The sequence below is a fragment of the Brachycentrus maculatus genome, unplaced genomic scaffold (assembly GCF_059751285.1).
Source record: "Brachycentrus maculatus isolate JH-2025_06_01 unplaced genomic scaffold, ASM5975128v1 h1tg000348l, whole genome shotgun sequence".
NCBI lineage: Eukaryota > Metazoa > Arthropoda > Insecta > Trichoptera > Brachycentridae > Brachycentrus > Brachycentrus maculatus.
Window position 1 is genome coordinate 499,100 of NW_028281097.1, and position 15,503 is coordinate 514,602.

The 15,503-nt window shown below is 32.4% G+C and overlaps 1 protein-coding gene across 15 annotated transcripts in view; it reads left to right on the forward strand.

Moving 5' to 3' along the window:
* Nucleotides 1–15,503, forward strand: part of Rbfox1 (RNA-binding Fox protein 1) — a 444,416-nt gene that overhangs the window by 419,892 nt on the left and 9,021 nt on the right. For 9 of the 15 annotated variants that reach the window (XM_088269368.1, XM_088269369.1, XM_088269361.1 and 6 more), the window contains 7 exons: nucleotides 2,169–2,378; nucleotides 4,030–4,083; nucleotides 7,317–7,409; nucleotides 9,172–9,226; nucleotides 10,585–10,605; nucleotides 12,373–12,568; nucleotides 15,027–15,081. In XM_088269368.1, coding sequence (XP_088125494.1) covers nucleotides 2,169–2,378; nucleotides 4,030–4,083; nucleotides 7,317–7,409; nucleotides 9,172–9,226; nucleotides 10,585–10,605; nucleotides 12,373–12,568; nucleotides 15,027–15,081 — 684 coding nt within the window. Of the gene's footprint in view, nucleotides 1–2,168; nucleotides 2,379–4,029; nucleotides 4,084–7,316; nucleotides 7,410–9,171; nucleotides 9,227–10,584; nucleotides 10,606–11,477; nucleotides 11,581–12,372; nucleotides 12,569–15,026; nucleotides 15,082–15,503 lie in introns of all 15 variants that reach the window. The other 6 variants (XM_088269362.1, XM_088269365.1, XM_088269366.1 and 3 more) reach the window with 3 other exon arrangements.

Here is a 15,503-nt window from a genome sequence, read left to right on the forward strand (position 1 = left end):
AAACGTATTTTTATAGGTTTTTCCCTTCAAACTTGGCAGTATAGTGTGTACCTATTGGAACCGCCCTTCAAACATTTACGAGTTTCGACGTCACGATATGAGATTTTTTCTCGAACACGTTCATGCTTTTCGAAATGTTTTCGTTTGATATTCACAATTTGTGATTCTGGGACCTTCTTTTCTACGTAAACCACCTTTTTTATTGGCAGAATTTCATGTAATCTTATAGATCATGGGTTGGCAACCTTTTGTTGTAAAAGGGCCAAATATTTTTCATGGGGATCAGTGCGGGCCGCACTTGCAGTAGGTATACATACAATATTTATGTACAAATATTTTAGTTTTAAAAATAAAACGCTAAGTGTATATTTTAACGACAGTTATTGTATTTAATAAAATCAATGAGATTCCCTTCACTCCCTTTCTCACTTCCTTTCACTCGATTGTGTATAATATCGTCCGTCATGTGCGTTGCGGCGAGAATCTCGCGGGCCGCACCAAGATGTCTCGCGGGCCGCAGGTTGCCGACCCATGTTATAGATGTCGTTACAATGACTCGCTTCACGTACCTACCCAATTATATTTCTGGTAAAAAACTTGTTCTAAATTAAATTTACCTTTGATTTATAGAAATTGGCATAAATAAAACCTATTATTTTTTGACATCTCAACGAAAGCAGTAGAATATGGAAGTCTGGGCATTTACGGGACTTACGACCGTCGTAGGCTGGTTTAAGTGATCACTTTACACACGTGTAACTCCTAATTGGAGATAATCCAGATTTTTAAACAAGTATTTAGACACACTCAAAATGTTGTAAATAAATAAATAAAACCTTGTTAGTTTATAATAAATGATAACCATAATATTTTCTCATAATTTATAATATTTTTTCTCCTCGTATTATTTTTCTTTTAAATATTTTTTTGGTTCTCTGCTTTTAAATACGTTTTTGGCCCAGTATACTTAAATATTAGTTGGAATTCATATGGTTTGTAATATATTTTGCCCATTATTGCAAATGAGAATGTAAGGCTTTTTGTCTTAGAAACAGTATTTATGTTTTTCATTATTTACTTTTATATTACCTTGCATATCCTCCTTTATTCTGCCCAAAAACTAAGCACATTATACCTTTTATTTCTCAAATGACATTTTTAACACCCTTATTTTCTCAAATTACCAAATTCAGCATTCGTAATCCAGTAGAAAAAGACAATGACTCTAAAACAAATGGTTATTATATTGGTACGTATACTTGAACGAAAGATACCTATATTTTGTATGTTAAAAGCATCGTTAAAATTGTGGTATGGTAATACAACACTCTCCTTGACATTCATCGTTCACTTTGTGTAATAACACTTTTTTTAACTTAGTGGTATTACACAAAGTGAAGGTGAATGATAAAGAGAGTGTTAAAATATGCCTGTATCATAACAGTATTTTTTTTAATAACTCATTCATCATCATTTTTACAATTTTTTTTGGGCAGCGTATATTTTACGATATTTTTCGAAGAATTTAGATGACCAAAATAATTTTGTAATAAAACAAGAAGGAATAAGAAGAACATTATTCCCCAGGTTCAATTCCCAGGGGGGGATAATAAATATAAATGATTTTTTCACTCCAATATTTATTAAATATTACCTTAGACTGGTACCTGAAGCGGAGGGCTGATCACCTTACCTTCATGTGTTAACGATCACGATATCACTGCTATTATACGATGCAGTGCCCTATGCACCATCGGGTGCTTATAAGGGTTTTAATGAAAAACTGAATTATTTATACATATAATTAAAATCTTAAACGTTAGAGGTGCACTTATTTAACTTGCTTGATTATTTTTATTATAATTATTAATTATGGACCTCCCTGCAACATATACATATCGCCTGTCCAAACTTAAGACACAGTATGGGACATTTTTTTTGTGGTACGTTTTTTTGCATTTTTAAACTAAGTAGAATCTACTACTAGTCCAAAAATGCAGAAATAACGTACTACAAAAAAATGTCCCTTACTGTGTTTTGAGTTTGGGTAGGCGATATGTTATCACAGGGAGATTTTTTGTTTGCTTTGTTATGTTTATTTTTCGTTATGTTATGTTGTTTTGTTACTACCGCCTTTGAAACCCATGTGATGTGTATTTCCCATGGAGACTGGTGCGTTGCAGCAAACGGAGCCCGAGGCGGGCGGGTCGCTGCTGGGGGCAGGCGGGGGCGAGGGCCTGGGGGGCCCCTGCCCCGCGTCCGGCCCCCCGGGAGCTGCCCCCCCGGTCGACAAGGGGGCCCTCGGCCAGCCGAAGCGCCTCCACGTCTCAAACATACCCTTCAGATTTAGAGACCCCGACCTGAGGACCATGTTTGGTGTAAGTATCTTTTGAAATTAAACTCATTCTTTATCAAATAATTAGGCAGTCACTTTGTGATAAAATAATCATTTTTATTTTATTAAGAATTTTTACAGAACAGTTACATACATAAATACATTCACATTAACTCATCGGCATACCTGCCGCCAAATCTTGGCGGCTAAGTATATTTTACATTCGCATATCAGCCGCAGTTTAAGCCACGCCCCCATCCGTAGTAGTTCATATTATAAAAATACTTTAGTGTGATATCTTCAATGCTTGTAATGCATTATATCTTATAATTTTTATGCAAATTTATTGACGACATTTCACCAAAGATGTCCCTGTAAGGATAAAATCATCCTTTACCGCCTCATTGTTTGACAAACCATTCACCTCCCCTCTGGGCGGGGCAACTTTTTTACTTGCGGGAATACATTCAATTAGTGTCTTTGTATACATGTTTTGAAAAAAAAAAATGATATGCGGATAGGTTAATAAGTAATGAAAAACAGGTATTTGTAACATTCCATTTACAAAATTTCACATATGTAATTGAATATAATTTAATATAAATACCTGGGAAAAGGGCGGGAGGGAGGAAAAGGGGGAAACGGATGGATCAAAGTTCAAGTCCAAGACAAATTATGTGAAAATTGGGACACACCAAACTAATATGAGCTTACTATGTACGCGATCGCAGTCCTGACAATGTCGAGTAGAACATATCGAAATTCCCATATTCATCGTTGACCAATTTTGATAAACGTAAAGGAACCTTGTTTAGAGTTTGTTCTACTCGTGGGAAGCGCTAAGGTGTCAGTTGTCCTGGTGATCCGACCGGGAACTCTAAAAATTATATGTTTCAGCTATTCCGGCGCATCAATGTATGAGTTTAACAATCTATAAAAGAAGATCAATAATTTTAATTAATTTGGATAATTTATATAGTGACATTTTCGTAAAATACTACCTCAAGGGCGCTTCACTGTGAATGAATTGGGGAAAGAAGATGATAGAAATATTTTAACAAATGTGTTGGTTTTATTCTAAAGATCATCTCACTCTCACTATTTCTAATTACTGGTGGAAGAGCATTCCACGACATCGGCCCGCAACAGCAAAGGCATGCTCGCCAAATTTAGTACGCTGGTTGCGAGCTGTTAAGATCACTTTGCCCATTGCAGTTGTTGTAGCCGATCGAAGCATGAGACGTCTATCACCCAATTCCTCTTAAATACACAACTCTTTTAGATACTCTGGAGCCATATTATGTATTGATTTATACATGAGTCAACAGAGTTTATTTCCTTTATACTCGTATACATACATTTAAAACAGAATAAGGTAATCCAGACTCACTTGTTCGTGATTTACCCTATGAGATTTTTAACAATGAGATATAAATAATGAATTCCATTTGTAAAAAAAATTGTCAGTTTTCCAGTTTTGTAAGAAACCCATTAAATTTAATTAAGAATATAATTAGCTTGTCAATCACGGGATTTAAAATTAAATAATGAATTAATGGAAGATTCTTATTTCACTCAAGATTGTAATCTTATTACCAAGAAATTTCAGATCTAATTAATCATTCGCTAACTAAGCTTTCATTCCAATATCTGTAATGAAATCAATTAATTAGTATGTATTTATTACTTTTCAGCAATATGGGACAATACTAGATGTCGAAATAATATTCAATGAAAGGGGATCTAAGGTATGCATCAATTTGTTATTTATTAATTTGATAATTTCAACCTTAGATTTTTCCTTGTTATTTAATTCCTGTTGGCCTTTTACAAGGCGGCGAAGCACTTTGCTGTTAGATATATATTTTTCATATATAGCCCCCAATGTAACAAACTTTGCCAGAGATATTTGATATGAAATGGCAATTATATTAATAGGGCTGTGTAGTTGGCTGGTTAATATTAATATGGTATTAATCAACTCCAACCTCTGTGCCCGTGCTTTTTCAATACACCTTTCTCGTACAAAGTTTGCGATAAATTAATATCAGTGTTGTTGACTATTAATTTCCTTTATATAATTATAATTAGCCTTTGAATATTTTATCACGCGCTTTTTATTTTCCACATAGCTTCTTTAAGATTAAAAATTATTTTTGTTTTTACTAATGTTTCACATTATTATTACACAAAAAAATTAAAATAAACAGCAGGAATTTCATAACAAGGATTTTATTACTTTATTCCATCACTTGAGTTCACTTTGCAAATGTTTCTTGTAAATTTGCACATTCATATTGTTTTTTTAAATTTTTTTTTAATAATATTTCATTTTATAAATATCTTGTTAAATGTATCTTTTAAATTTTAAATATTTATATATTTTTAAAAATTAAGAAAATCGAAACATATGCTGAGTAAACTACCTCTGTTATTAAAATTAGATTTTATATTTCAGATCAACCAAATTATATTGGCAGCTAGACACTCTTAGCTTATTATTACTTGTTGCTTTTGAATTTTCATATTATTTTAGATGTAAATGTATTTGGCAAGATATTTTTGTTACCCTTTGTATATTGGTATGTCACGCTGCCAGGATAAATTGAGTGGTCTCTTACATACTTAAGGAAGGAAGCCATGTTCTTTAGAATTTTTTTGTGATATGTAATTTTATTTTATGGATAGACATTATTATCACAAATTGAGTTCAAAGGGCATGCCCTTCTTTATTCAGCCTGTAGTGTGATTACTGTGCAAGTTTACTTAATGCAAATATAAACTTTGATAACAGAAATATAATTGTTTTTGAAAGACATTTCTTTAGTAAGTAACTTGCATTTCTCACGCTTCAAGTTGATTGATTCAAATGATTTTGTATAGTAAATTCAATGACAACATTTTGAGAGATAGGTTACTCGGGCTTACATTATTGAAATATTCCGAGGTTTTCACAACAATGTTCAAAAGATGATTCCTAGTTCTTTCCGCTTGAGATTGATTTGAATAGCGATGACTTCGAGTGTGATACTTCCTATTCACATTACAAACCTATTTATCTTATGATTTCTTTATCTTAATAGTATTCCGACCATTATCATATTGATTGGATTGTTTTGCTTAATGTTACCGCTTTCCTTGTGACATTTTGGTGATCCACCTCAGTAGTCCGTGCTCGTTTGATAATACAAATACCTTCTTTTTACTTAATCAATTTCTACTTTGACTGAATTTTAACTTCTTCTGAATTTAGTGTCAGAATTTCAATGCCTTTTTATTTGTCTCTGTGCATTTACACCAATACTTTGCTCTATTTATTTTACTATATATTTATGATTTTATGTATATAAAGTTCCAATTTATAATTATGATGGTATTCTCCCATATTCATAGTGAGATCACTTCCTAAAATTATTTTTATTTGAACTTCCTCTTGTAAAATGTCTGTTCCTACAGAGATTACGCTTTTATTTCCCTTAATTATACCTTTATGTAAATAGAAGCAACGCTTATTGTGAAAGTAAACCAGAGACACCCAGTATTCCTATCTGTGACACCTGCATATAAATAGTATCGAGCAAAAACATCTCACATCTTAAACATTTTGTATTTACAATAATTGAGTGGGGTTTTGTGCACCTTAGACTTGAATGTTTTATTTTTAAACAGTCTCAGTTTAAGCTATAGAATAATTTAATGAAAATGGCATTCTTCTTAATTCCTGTTCTAATCGATTATTCAAAAGTAAAAACAACATATTCCCATAATTCTGTTGACCTGATTGGATTGATTCGTGTTGTCCTTTTATTTGACACTAGGTATGAATAGCTAAATAGACTTTATTTCCTTACTTTCTTTACCTCAATACTTTACTTATTAGAAAAATAGGTTGTGTGATAAGATATATATTTAGGTTACTTAATACTCTAAATTGTTGTGAAATGATTTTCTTTTCCGTTTATTAAAATGCATACACATAGAAAGATCCAGTAATTGATTACTTTTTGCAACAATAAAAGTTTGTTTGTATTTGATATCTCAGAAATTTAATGCTAATTTTTGGAGTTGTTTTGCATCAGTTTTCCATAGTTCCAACTATGTATTCTGGAATTCTCGACGCATGTCTGAGGACCTTTTCTTGAGACTTCTGATCACAATTTACTAAAATAATGTTAATATCTTGTAATGTGGCTCGATTTTTTCAGTGTAGTATGTGACTTTGGCACCTAAATTTTGTACATAATTGAATGTGGCTTGGATCACAGCTTAAGTAGTATCAGATCTTGGCAAGTAATCTATTACATGATTTTACTTGCGTTATTAATACTTACATTCTGTTCATTTACATCAATATTTATATATTTGGTAAAAGGAAGTGCTTATAATTTTATGGTAATGCTATAATTAATCATCATCACTCTTCTATAGTTAAATTAGCCGCTTAACACGTTGTTATCAAGATATAGAAATTTGCTAATGAAACATACGACTTGTTCCACACGGGAGTAATTTCCACCAAAGTGTGGAAAATGTGGACACACTCCGTGTCTATCCAACTACATGATGTTTCATCACTGCGACTCATCTAGGAGTTGTTCTTACTAGACATAGGTGTTCCGTAACTGTTAGACACTGAAGTTCCCTAGTACAAGTACTAGTCCTCGCTTCCAGCGTCGAGTGGTCCCGTGTCACAGGATAGTTGGCTGGGATAGTGTACATATACCCACTACTTTATAGCTCTGCGGACTCTCGCTAGTCCGCATCTCTTGTATTCCTACAGTGGGAGAAAGCACCTTGTTTATCAGTTGTTTAATGTGTTTAGATCTCAAATGCTTATAAAATGTATCGTACGCTCAAAGTGCAATTTTGAAATACATGAAACCTCTCGGATACAATATGCGATGCATACATGTTAATTTTTGTTGCACGTTGTTTTGAGCGACGCTGTTTTTAATGCATGTTTTGTCTGTCTTGCATGCAGGGATTCGGTTTTGTAACATTCGCAAATAGTGGTGATGCGGAGCGAGCACGAGAGAGACTTCACGGCACCGTGGTTGAGGGCAGAAAGATAGAGGTGTGCATGATCTCTATGATTTACCATCTGTGGTAGCACTTGTTTAACTGTAACATCCTTCCTCTCCCCACCCACCCTTCCATCTGCTCTGTAGACACCGTATTAATGCCCCAGGCATCTCATTGCTTACTTTTATATACATATATATACATACCGATATATATCTCTTCAATTTCCTACTAATGTTTTAATCATTTGTTAAGCCTATATGTTTACTACAGATAGCAGATACCCCTACCTGCCTCATTTCCCAGTATCAAATGCCTTGTCATAACTCTCAATTTAAATAATCTATCATGTTGAAAGATTCATCATATAGATTGTGAAATTACTTGGATTTTCTTGTGTTCGATAAAACATGAATGCCCGGTCACTGAATGTGACTTGGCATCCAAGTTCTAGTTTTAATTTTCTTAAGTCAATTAAAACAAATCAACATTTGTGTTATCCCTTTACTCTCTAGACGGCCATATAAAGTGCCGATCAAAAAAAGGTTGTGAGAGAGAGAGAGAGAGAGAGATTGTAGATCTTAAACCACCGGAGAAACTAGAGGTAAGAAGTTTTTTTTGTGAGCTCTTCTCATGAAGTAACTTTATTCAATTTCACTATTCACGAGCCTTCAGTGGCCTATTATTTGATCCTCTTTGGGATCTTAGCATTCACTCAAATATTTCCCCATTTCATCATCAATTTTAAATCATTATTCATTAAACTTATGATCCCATTTACATTTTGTATGCAGTTGGAAGATAAAATAAATTAGATTCTCTCGCTAATACATATTTGCTTTCCTTACATTTAATCAGTTGACATTTTTTACAAATCTTTCTAACAATTAAGAAAAATCATATTTAATGTTTAAAAAAAATGTAGTTTAATATTTATTTCATCTTTCAACTGATATTTTTTTAATGAAATAGCACATAAATTACTCTGAATTCACAAGATTTTACCATTTCCATAAAATGCTGACAATATCAAATTGCCATGTTCCGTAATTTACTTTTAATTTTACATACACTTTATTGATTCATTGATTTATGGTAGACATGTCCAAAGAGTAATTTATATGCTTTTGCATATTTTTCTTTCATTGAAGATAGAATAACGCATTATTCAAAAATATATCCAAGTATGAAACAAACACTTAATCATAATTTTATACCATAACATGATATAAATCATTCCTTTCTTAAAATCCATTTTTAAAAAAATAACCTCACTTGTTAATATTTTCACTTTGGGTGTTTGGTTCATTCTTTATGTGTATTAATCTTGGTTCGATTCCTTGATTAAATATTACTCCCTAAAATTTGTATGGATTTTTTATAAATCCTTTGTTTTAAAAGCATTCCCATCAAATAACTTTTTCCCAATTTTATATTGTAATTTTAGTTATGAAATTATCTTTTATAAATGAAAAGTAAAATCAATTTTCTTTATCTTACTGTAAAAGTTGTACAGAAACTTTTTTAAAAGACGTTAGAATGAAAACTTACTTATTTTTTATTTTAATTAAATTTCGATATATTGTTTTAAGATGCTTTTTATCTATTTAAATAGTTCATACTTTTGAGATACTACTAAAATATTTTTAATCTTCATTCAAATTAACTTTTAAAAGAAACCATTTTCGATTATTCATTTTACTATTTTTATATCATTGATCCATAATTTGGAGTTAATATTTTCATTCTGAGTAAATTCTTAATTTTTTAAACAATTATATGAGCAATTTCTGACTTGTCTTGTATTGTATTAGGTCAATAACGCCACAGCTCGTGTCCAAACCAAGAAGCCAGCAGCTCTTCCCAATGGTGAGATTATTGTTTATTTCCTTTATTTCTTCTTTTGTACGTATCATGTCAGGTCCCCCTGAAGTCGACTATCACTTGAGAATAATTGTCCTTGTCTTGGGCAGCTCTAAACAGCGCCTCGACAGTTCTGATCCATGTCCAATCTCGTATATTCCTTTGTTTACCTTTTAATATTTATATCCATTTCAATTTTATTTTAAGTAAATTGGCAATGAGACAAAGAACATTTTATTTTGTATAATTAGTATAATTAATAATATAAGATCAAATATCAAAACATCAACTTTTATTTAATTATCAATAAAATTTATGTATCATGTAAAATGTATGAAAATTTTCCAATCTTCGAAATGTGGATTGTTTCTTTCTCATATTTGTTAAGTTTATAATGTAAAATGTAATTGTAAAATGTTCATTACATTCAATTAAGAAAGTGTCCATGGCATTGCTATGAACTTTCTGAGATGAAAACCCTTAATGATATGTCCAAAATATACATTATTTTAATTAGAAATGATATCACTGAATGAGAACCACTTATCGTTAAACATCATATCACTCACTCCTTTCAAGAACGTCATAAATAAAAAAATCGTCAATTTTCAGTTGTGCATGTTTTCGGAATGCCCAGAAAATGTACTATATCCCAGCAAAAGAGGCATATTTTTACCTTAATATTTACCCGCTACAGGGCAGAAAATGTTGTTTTTGCATTTTGAAGAAAAGGTGTTGTTTAATTATTTTTTTTAATAAACTAAATATTTTTCAAATGGAGAAAAACCTTCAGGTTTTTCCTAAAAAGATCTGTTGCACAGTAAAAAGTTCAATAAGTGGCTTGATATTTATTTTGAATACATAGTGTTATATTTTTAAACTTTAAAAACGTTTTCCTGAAAAATCAAGTTTTTTTATTTATGACGTTCTTGAAAGGAGTGAGCGATATCAGTTATTGATGTTTCATTGTTGTGTTGAGTATTTCTAGAATGTTCTTTATATCCTAAGCTTGTGCCTTGTTTAAACTTATGACACTTTATTTGTGGTGCTGTAATCATTTGTTCAATAATCGCTATACAAATTTTTCATATATTATCTTTCTATTTGTTCCATTAATTTTTACATTTCATATAGTATGCTTCTTAGATCATATAATAATCCTAGTATTATATGTGCATTACAGTGTTACATTTTTTCCCATTGAATGCTCTTTTCATTTTTACATATTAAGCAAATATTTTAGATAATGATAAAATTTGGAAGAATATCAATAATAGTGGATTGAGATTATGGTATTCTTTCTACAATTGTTGATATGACACATTACAAAAGCTAATTAACATGTTTTTATTACTTTGTTGCAGTGTGCGTGCCATGGCCTGAAGGTATGTTGTCGTGACTATTAGACTTTACATTCGCTAGTAAGTTGGTTATGGAACTAGGCATATTGGATTGACCTATTGATGGCATGTTAAACTTTTTGAGTGATTCTGCCATGAATGCAAGTAAATATTGTTTACAGTAAATGCTAAAAATATATTAATGTTATCAAAATTGTATATCTAAGTGGCAATCTATTATCTCGACTAAATTCCTCTGAAATCATAAAATTAGCGCTTATTGTTAATCCTAGTTCTCACGAACAATATTTTTTTCTAATTTGATTCTAGATTGTTTAGTTTAATAGAATGACTTCAAAATTCAATGTTTATGAATACATACATAAAGAATGTTGCGTAAGATACACGCAACGTAAAATATAATAAATGATGAAACGTCGCAAAACTCTGATTCAATAATCTTTACATTTTTTAAGTAATTTTATTAGATTAATATATTTAAATCTCTTGATATGTTATTAGCTGCAACAATGATGTATTGAGTATATATTTTTTCCATATCTATGTACCTAAAACACTGTTCTAGATATAGATATTCCCATTTAATATGTTGTATCGAGGCAGGCTGGATATGCGCAAACTAGAAGTATAGTAAGAGGTGATTATTTGCAAGTATGGAATGTTTCTTTAGCTATTGTATGAAATCATTTTTGGATTGATAGGAAATTGTCGAGTAATCAAATATCCAATTCCCGTGGCATTCTCCATCGGAGTACTCGAGTCATTCAGATTGTTTCCCTTTGGCGAGTACGGGATGGGTGGAAAGTGAGTGGCGAAGGTCTAGCGATGTCACGGGAGTTGAGAAGTGATTAGTAGGCAAGCCCTACCGACGAGAGAGTGAGTGTGTATTGTGTCAGTAGGACTGCGGGTGTCGGGCGTGAGTTGGCCGTGGCTGGCGCCTCCTTCCCCCGCCCCCAGCCCGCTGGTGCTCACCCCCCGCCACGCCGCCCAGCGCAGGAGGTACCGCTGCTACCATCCCCACCCGCCCCTATATATACCAAGATATATGTTTTCCTGTAGTTTTTCCTAATACACCTCAGTATAATGTATTGTCATTCGGGATTGCACAAGTTTTCCTGTGTAATGTTGTTTCATGTTAATCATCTTACTAATCTAATAATGCCTTTTTTTAGATTGAGATGCGATTTAAAGGCGATAACAGGCCAGCCAAATCTGTTCAATCCGATACGCGGTGCTCATGTACGTTGACCACTGGAGGCAACACAGTGTCCGGTGCTCGCTGTATTTATGGAAGAATGAGCCACATTTTAAATCTAAATATATTATTGTCTCAATTCTCCATTCTAAGAAATTAAGACTTGTCTCTCAGATACCAGAGCCCATAAATCCTACGAGCGCCACGCACTGTTATTGCCTTAATCCTCACATATGAGCACTCCGGTGATCGGGTTAAGAGATGTCATTTTTCTCAAATATATGTTTAGTCTTTGCATTTTTGTGGGAGATTTAAATTGACCTGAATATCGCCTTTGATGTCGTCTTCGGTTTGTTCTGGATAATCATCTAATAGCTTTGTGTGCACGACTCGGCGGAGACTAGCATTTTTAATATTTTTATTTTATTTTTTACATACATACTTTACACATTCATCCGTATAATTTGAGCATGAGACAATAGGTGAAGGGGCGACGATGCGTGACGCTTTTCTTGTAAAAAAATCTAATGCGGTCGTCCGAGTAGTGCAATGAAGCGAGAGAGTTCGCATTGTGAGTGTGTGTGTTGCGCATGTAGCTGCGGCACTAAGGGGCGTTACCATTCAGCGGAGTAGACACTTGCCTATGGCGCGCTCGGCCGCCCTGCAGCACTTCCAGGCGCCCGTGCCTCCCGCCGCGCCCCCCGCCCCCGCACCCGCCTCCTCCGCCGGCGCTCTAGCGGCCGCCTACGCTCGCCACGCCTCGCCGCTCTCCACCGCGCTGCAGTACACTCCGTAAGTACCGCACATCACGCCCCATCTCCACACTCTTTCTGCGCTCCTGGGACCCGGGACCCGGGATCCTCCAGCACATCGTGAACATCAATCACAATTACAACTGCCCGACGACTCGGAATCAGTTAAATAATCGTGAAATCCGTGCAAAGTGATGATCTTTAGATTTCTAGACAACTTGTTGGAAGTATTATTGCCTCACTGTAGGAATAATTTTTGACAGATTCAGGCTCCATCATATCGTACTTTATTTTTTTTTATTAAAAAAAAACAGAATTATGTATAAATAAATATTAAACAAAATTCATATTTCGTTTTTTACCGTAATTTATTTTACAGAACGAGCGAATTTTTTTTTTTACTATACACTTAATTTGTTTTGCTCTCTTGGATTCGTTTATCTATTAAAATAAATATTCAATAATGTTCCTTTTTTTTAGTGGAAAATTAATATTAATTATTTGAAGAAACAAAAACTACTCATCACTGTTTCTAACTGTCAAAAATTTGTTACTTTAATTCGAAAACTGTAAGTTGAATGATGATATTACTTAGATCATTGGATAACCTTTCTTTTAACTTAACCATAAAAAAGGATTGAATTATAAAGCTCTTTGGTTATTTTTTCGATAATGTAATGAGACAATTAGTGTTAAATATTAAATATTTTAATAACAATATATACTTCACTATTGACTCACTAAACTATAGTTTTAATATGTGAAGAATTGAACAAATATCGCTTGTTTGACCATTTGAATTCTGCGTCTGTGTCCCATACACACAACGTTTAGTTCATACAGCTGGTACTTGAACTTAACGCCTACGTCATTTATTTAATATTTCACTAACAGCTAAAGGTAGTTCATTTTTATTCAAATGTCTAAGATAGGCGATAACAAAAATCCTTGGATGTCATCCTTCCAAATGGATGTCAAATAATGCAAGCCTAAAAACGTTAGTCATGAATAGCTATTTATCAGGAGACGCATTTAAAGCGCTATAATTTTATCAGGTAGTCATGTATATTGTCACGAATTTTTATCTAACTATTACACAATAGTAAAGCAACATGACTATTTAACAAAGTTTTATCGCTTTAAATAGATCTCTTGAATAGAAACAATTCATAACCCACTCCTTATTGGCTAGCAACAGTCAATAATTTACTTTCTTTCATTGTAATTTTATAAAATAGGATGTAATAATTACACGGGAACATTTTATTATACTTAAATACTTGTAAACTATCACATTGTCACTGATTGTATCTAAAACAAATCGATTGCCAAAACATTTTGATTGTTTTTTTATAAATGTTTTCACTTCTAATCAAACAAAATCTATCTGTAGTCAAAAAGTTTTGGCCTGACTTTACAGACGTACACATAACAGAGCCATGATCGAATACAACATTGATTCCTCCAAATCCTACTCTTTTCATTTACAATTCGCTTTTCAGTTTACAAGACACGCATGATCATTGTTTTTTTACAAATATGCAATGCTTTCCAAGTCTCCGATAGAACGCCAATCAGCAATAGTTTTCCTAATTCTTTAAATTAATAATTACATGTAAATAAATACCATGAAAGTATTGCCTTGTTGCATCAAAGTTTCGGCATGCATTGAGAATGCAATATTTTGTGTACCTAGATCTATTCGATATCAATCACTAATTTTACTGTTGTTTTGAGTGATGAATTCAATATTAATGCTTTCAGTTTTTTTATGCATATTTGATTATTTTATGATTTGTTCTGCTACTTTGTATAATATCTGTATAGTATAAATATAATTTTTAATTTTTAATCCATTCATGATTATGATTTATTTTCCTAATGTGTTGATATTTTTGGCTTATTTTTAAGTCTTAATAAATAGACTTTTAAAATGTCCTTGAAATTTTTAAATCTGACAGTAATTATTATGCACGGATTAAGTTTATAATTCAGTCATATTTTAATGTGTTTAAATTTATTAGATTTTCACCGCTGATCAGCAATTTTTCTGGGATATCGTGCCATATTTCTTAGCACCTGTTTCTGAAATTTTGGCCACCATTACAGGGGTTTCCACGCCTCACTTCTCTCTGTTTGCTTGACACAGTCTCAGTATCATAGTGCTCTGAAGATGGCCCCTGTAATGGTGATCAAAAAATCCGCAAAAAGTACTGACAAAACACAAGAATATCCCAGAATAAACTCTTATCAGAGTATTATAAGTATTATAATGTCTTCATTGGGTTTTTAAAAAAATAAGCTATCATCAATATCTCTTCAGTCATATTTTTTTAAACATTATTGCAATTGTAAAATAAAATAAAAATTAAGTGATTGGGTGTTATTCGGAAACAACTTTGTTTTTCTATCTTTATTATCTTTCAATTCTATTATTAATAACTCAATGGACGGTCCTCGGGAATAGCAGAGTTCATTTTTTATTTTTTTCCCTACAGTGTGTTCTTTGACCCCTTCTATGCCGCAGCAACCGACCAAAATTACAGACTACAGGTAATATATAATTTTATTTTTTTATCATTAAAAATAGTTTTAATTATATATTTCATGATTCACTGTATTTTAATATGTTTCATTAAGAAAGTTTTCATTTTATTGTTACTGTTTTGTTTGTTTTAATGAAACAGCTAAATAATATATGTAACTTTAAATATCAATTTATTGTTTAAGTTACAAGAATAGTCTTTCATTAACCTACCTAGGTTATTTGTCATTATTATATTCATATATATTATTTCCTGTGTTAAAGAATCAAGTCATAATTGCTTTTATGTTCTTTTTTACCTGATCTCTTCGCAAGAAAAAAAAACTATTTATTTCATTAAAAAAAAAAATCATATACCAAATCACTGCAACCTGCTGCATACATCATACAAAAATGCATTCACAATAAATTACGCATGAAAATGTGATTT